Genomic DNA, 5453 nt, shown 5'->3' with positions numbered 1-5453 from the left:
GGCCGGGGCTCGCCAGGTGCCGCGGGAGCATGGGGTCCAGTCACCTCTTCCCCGGCCGGGTGTGGCCGCGGGGCTGGCGGGGCTGCCCCAGCCCCTGGCCTGCACTGCGAGCTCCCCAGCCGCCTGGTGCGCAGGGCGCGGCTGGGCCCGGCTGGAAGGGAGCTGTCGCTGTAGGGCCTTTTCGGCCTGCTGCCGTTTGACAGCTCTGCCTGAAGCCGGCCGCACTCGGGAGTCAGGCGGTGCAAGGGAAGGCTTTGATGTTTGTCATCCTTGCTATCAGCGAGATAAGAGACCTGACAGGTAGCACCTTCTTATCAGTCAGATGGCAGGACTCCTCCCGGCTGCGAAGTCAGTGCCCTAGCTAGTAAAACATTAACCTTTCTTTCCCTCTTGGCTTTATAGGTGCAGACTACCAAAAGAGCCGATCCAGCTGAGTTACGGAACATCTTCTTGCAGGTAAACTGTTATATCCAGGAACATCACTTGCATGACCCACTGTCTTTTTTTAACTTGTATGTTCTGCCTTTGAGCAGCATGTTAAAGCATAGGGCACATATACAATGCTAAGTTTTGGGGTTTTCTGAGGGTTTTTTTTTTTTTTATTTAAGTTCAGAGTGTTTATATCTATGTCTGAAGGCACTTTATGGAACTGTGTGGCATTAGGGCCGCGGTTCCCAATGTTTATGTGCCCAAGGGCACATTTGAATTTAAAAGACAAAGCAGTGGGCACCAATATGACAGCATTTTTTGTTGGAATAATGAATTTTACTGATCGTCAAAATGCACATAGGCACTTGAATAAACCTTGTGGGGGTGCCGTGGCACCTGCAGGCACCACGTTGGGAACCGCTGCCTGAGGGTTCAACTGCTGCTGAAAAAAGTAATGTTTAACATTAACATTAGCATTTTGCTGTAAGTTGCAGCATCTTTTTATAGCCAGCTATTATAAGTACACCTGACTGCTATTTTTAAAAGTGACACTTGAGGCTTATAAAAAGGGATGCCTTAATAGTGATTTTTATTTTGTATCTTGTCTTCAGGATTTTCCTATGATCCTCTAATAAAGATGGAGCTATGTTAGAGTTGTGAAAATACCTATACATCTTCAAGCATGTAAAGATCAGGAGAGGTAGTTAGTTGTGTTAGTTTGAAGTCAGGCAGGAGGCAAGGCTAGGCAATGTGAAGCATTATAGAGTATAGGGTGCTGCCCTGCACTGCCTTCTGCCTCTACATATTCAAGTTGATGTGTGACAATGTAGATCAGCATACTTACCCCTTGGAAAATGCCAGCTCTTAGTTTTCATGATTATGTCCCTTTAAAACTTCCACCATCTGTCAATGTAAAGACTATTTTTTCTTATGTTAAATATATCTTTTTGGATATATTATGGGAAATGAAAGGAAGTCACTTCTATATGACCCTTGACATTTTACCTTGAATCCTAAATTATTATGTAACAACATATCTGTATGTATTAAACAGAAAGGAATCCTCTTTTGTGGCTGAGAGAAAGAAGTTGTATCTAGAACACTACCTTTTCTCCTACTTGGCTAATCTGTCTGCACTACTAGATGCTAAAACTTTGAATACTATCCATCATTTGATGATGATGGTCTAGCTTTTAGATCTCTGATGTACCATATAAGGGTTTTTCTCACCCTACTTTTAGATAGTGGTGCAGGGTACTTAGTCTTATTAAATAAATACACACCATTTTATTCCTAAAGTATTGATAATAGTTAACAGAAATATTACTGAAATGGTTCTGCAGACCTGTACTAGTTAAGCAGAACTTAAAACAAATGTTTTTACATTTCATACTCAAGATTTGAAACCTGGCTGAGCTCCTCCATGATGGCTTGTGTTACATTTCACTCTTTGCATAATGTTCTATTCAACTTGACGGCACATATGGATTATGTGCCATTAATAATGTCTGTAATGTCTTAGAATATGCATGATTTTGGAGTGCAGTTGTGTTTTGTGGTAGAACCAAGTAAGTTAAAATAAACATTATTTAAACTTATGTATATGGTGTTTTATTTCCTCTAAAAATATTGATAAATACTATGCTTTCTCTCTTTTTGGCTAAATCTGTACATTCTCCACATGAAGATTAATGTTTTATGTATATTAAAAGCAAACAGTTTAATAATTAAAATATTTCGGATCAATTTGGTAGGATTAAAAATCACACTTTTCAAACTATTTGGGAATTGTATGGCTTGGACACTGAAGCAGCTGTGTGTGTGTGTGTGTGTGACCCCAAATATTTAAACCTTTTAATTTTATGCCATGGCCTATTAATAAAGTGCATGGGCACAGAAAGAGACCTATTATGCATTTTCATCATAATTTTACACACTACAGGAGCTTGAAGTCATTTTCATGCTGTGATGGGTAGCAGACTTTATTTATTACTTTTTTATTAAAACAGAATCCCAGGCAAACTTGCACAGAACATTGTACAGAGATATTGTTAGTATTATAACATTTTGTGTTTTGCTCTTTGCTGAGAGTGCAAGTTCTGTTCCATGCTGTTCAGCTAAAGGGCGTGCATTCCTTCCTAAATTTGGCTTCCGTTTGAAATAGACACACGGAAAGATGTGAACTCTGTTCCTCTCAGTGATCCACCTTGCACTATGGTACAGTGTCCTTAAGCTTTCTCCTGTTTGTGTATCCATCCAGTCCAGCTGTACTTAACTCAGATATTTTTGTCAGAACTGTTGAAGCTTTTTGTAACTTTTCATCATTTAAATAGGAATAATTTGAAAGTGTAAATTATAAGAGTAGTAGAAAAAATCCATAATTTTCAAAACCATATTATAGACTAGTGATAGAAAAATAAAGGTGTTCAAATTCTCAATATCAAATCATTCTTTTCATGTGTTGTACGAATCTTCTTTTGATGTGTGGTCTCACCTCCCCCCTCACTATCCCTTGAGACTGGAGAGTTTGTGTGTCATTTACATGTATAAATAACCATTTTGTCTGTTTCATGCTCAAAGGTCCCTTATATTGTATGATGAAAAGGTCACTTGAGGCCAGGTGCTATGAATTTGTAAATACATGCCAAAAGTAAATAGCTTAGCTACTTTGTCAGTCCTTAATACGTTGGGATGTTGCCAAGATGCGTTTTAAATATCATGACCTTCTCATAGAACTAAGAGTATCTGTCAGTTAATGACTCAGTCACGTATTTCCAAAGTATTCTAAAGCTATGTCTTTGTTGTAATAAAAATACATTATTTTTAAAATTAAAAACAGATTAGTTTGGACCTAAAAATAGAACAAAGATGTCTACCTTGCTCAAATGTTTGTTTTCAAATGTTTGATTGCACACTTACAAATTAGTCCTGTTTCAGTTTTCTGTGAATTTTGTGATCTTTCATTTGCAAAATGTACTGTGGAATATGTTCCTTGTAGCAGAACCATGCTACAAAATATAAGTTTATTCCACTATATTTTTCTAACAAAAGTGCTGCAGTGATGTTTTTAACATCAGACACCCTGAAACAGGAGTGAGAAATATTAACATAAACAGGGTAGTTTATGTATTTTAATTCTTATATCTAAACAGCATTTTTTTCATTAATATATTAACCCCCAGTCAGTATATGGGTACGTTGTGTTACCGTTTGTACTAATACAGGAAGATATGATCCTTATCTCCAAAGTACTGCAGTTTGACAAGACAACAACAGGTGGGATTTAGCAATCTAAGGATGAATGGAAAATGGGAGAATTAAGTTGCTTAATATTTTTTAATAAGTTAATGTTAGCCCTTTATAAAGCCACTGTTGATCATGTAAGCAGCAATGTTTAACTTACTTTTTTGTCTTACAGTCCCAAACTACTTCTCATACCTCATCTAAAGCCAAAAGCTCTGATTTCTCCTCTTTGCAGATGTGGAAACCTTCATTTTCTCTGATAACTTCTGTGATACAGTTATGGGTTATTTAGTCAAATACATTGTCAACTCCAATGTCAGCCCATTAAAAAACAATTACCAACAGTAAAGGTGAAAGTCAAAAGTCATTCAGTTGTATTTAGCTGTAGCATAACTGGTTCACACCAGAGCTACTGTAGTTATTGCAGTACTCAGTCAGTCAGTCTTATACAGTAAGCCCTCAGGGTTTTTGTTGTTGTTTTTTTTTAAATGAAGCTGCTTTAGTTACCAGTATGGCAGAGAACTGCAAAAATTAAATCTGCTTTATAGATGAGGCCAATTATATCTTAAATGATAGTTGGCATGCTGAAAAGAATAACAGTACTGTACTGGCTTGAGAATTGTTTTAAAATCAAATGAAGAGAGAGAGAGACTTCCTGCTGTTTTTACAGAGGGATTTGAATTAAACTTTCTAGAATGATCTGTTCTGGCTCTGACTAGTTTGCAGGGCTGTGCGAAATTTCTCCAGCAGTTTTGCTTCAATTCGATTCGAGCTCGAAACAACAAAATCAAAATGAAACAAAACGGAGAGCTTTGAAAGAGCCTCGAAACAAAACGAGGCAAGTTGAAATGTTTTGAAATTTTCAAAGTGTTTCGAGTTTGGAAGCCCAAGCTGGGCTTGCCTGCAGGGAAACAGAAACTAAAGTAAGGAGGGAGGGGGAAGGTGAGGGGGGAAAGGAGTGCTCTCATTACTGACTGTGTAGCTGGCCAGTGACTGTCATCCTTCCCTGAGGTCTCTTCCAATCCCAGTGCTCTGGGGGAGGGATGGAAAAGCTGCATAAAAGGCAGCACTGTTTGAACTACCCTGCTTTCTGCCTAGGTGTCAGGTACTGAGCTGTGTGTTCCAGATTTGCCTGTCAGCGGCTAGAGGTGCAGGGCACCAGAACCTAGACTCCCCCTGCACCTATCTTCTTGGCAGCTGGCAGGCTTTGTGGCTGCAGCAGGGGCTAGCAGGCCTGCAGGTTTCACCCTGCTGTGCCTTAACACACACGTCATGAGTTTTGCTTGTCCACGGCTTGAGGTGCAGTTTCCCCAAAACTCCTGCATCTATCTCCTTGAAACTTGGCAGGCTTTGTGGCTGCAGCAGGGGCTAGCAGGCCTGCAGGTTTCACCCTGCTGTGCCTTAACACACACGTCATGAGTTTTGCTTGTCCACGGCTTGAGGTGCAGTTTCCCCAAAACTCCTGCATCTATCTCCTTGAAACTTGGCAGGCTTTGTGGCCTCAGCAGGAGCTAGCATGCCAGTAGTTTTGACCGTGCTGTGGCTTAACACATACATGTTACATGAGTTTTGCTTTTAAAACTTTGAGGTGCAGTTTACCCGAAACTTCTCCATCTATCTCCTTGAAACGTGGCAGGCTTCATGCCCTCAGAAGGGGCTACCATTCCTACAAGTTTCATCCAAATCAGGCCAGAAATGACACAGTTATAGGCTGTTTTGAGCTTTCCCATCATAGCCTATGGGCAAAAGGAATGGAACAGCGATTTTTTTTTTTTTTTTTT

The 5453-nt window shown here is 39.7% G+C and overlaps 1 protein-coding gene across 4 annotated transcripts in view; it reads left to right on the top strand.

Moving 5' to 3' along the window:
* SLC25A12 (solute carrier family 25 member 12) overlaps positions 1-5453 on the top strand; it is a 112182-nt gene that overhangs the window by 430 nt on the left and 106299 nt on the right. For 2 of the 4 annotated variants that reach the window (XM_019522865.1, XM_019522867.1), the window contains exons 1-2: positions 210-300; positions 403-456. Coding sequence is in view for 1 of the 4 variants with exons in the window: in XM_019522864.1 (XP_019378409.1) it covers positions 403-456 (54 nt within the window). In the remaining 3 variants the exon portion in view is untranslated. Of the gene's footprint in view, positions 1-209; positions 301-402; positions 457-5453 lie in introns of those variants that run through there. The other 2 variants (XM_019522864.1, XM_019522866.1) reach the window with 1 other exon arrangement.

The sequence above is a fragment of the Gavialis gangeticus genome, unplaced genomic scaffold (assembly GCF_001723915.1).
Source record: "Gavialis gangeticus isolate Ggan-Ray unplaced genomic scaffold, GavGan_comp1, whole genome shotgun sequence".
Lineage (NCBI taxonomy): Eukaryota > Metazoa > Chordata > Crocodylia > Gavialidae > Gavialis > Gavialis gangeticus.
This window is presented reverse-complemented; position numbering and strand designations above follow the sequence as displayed.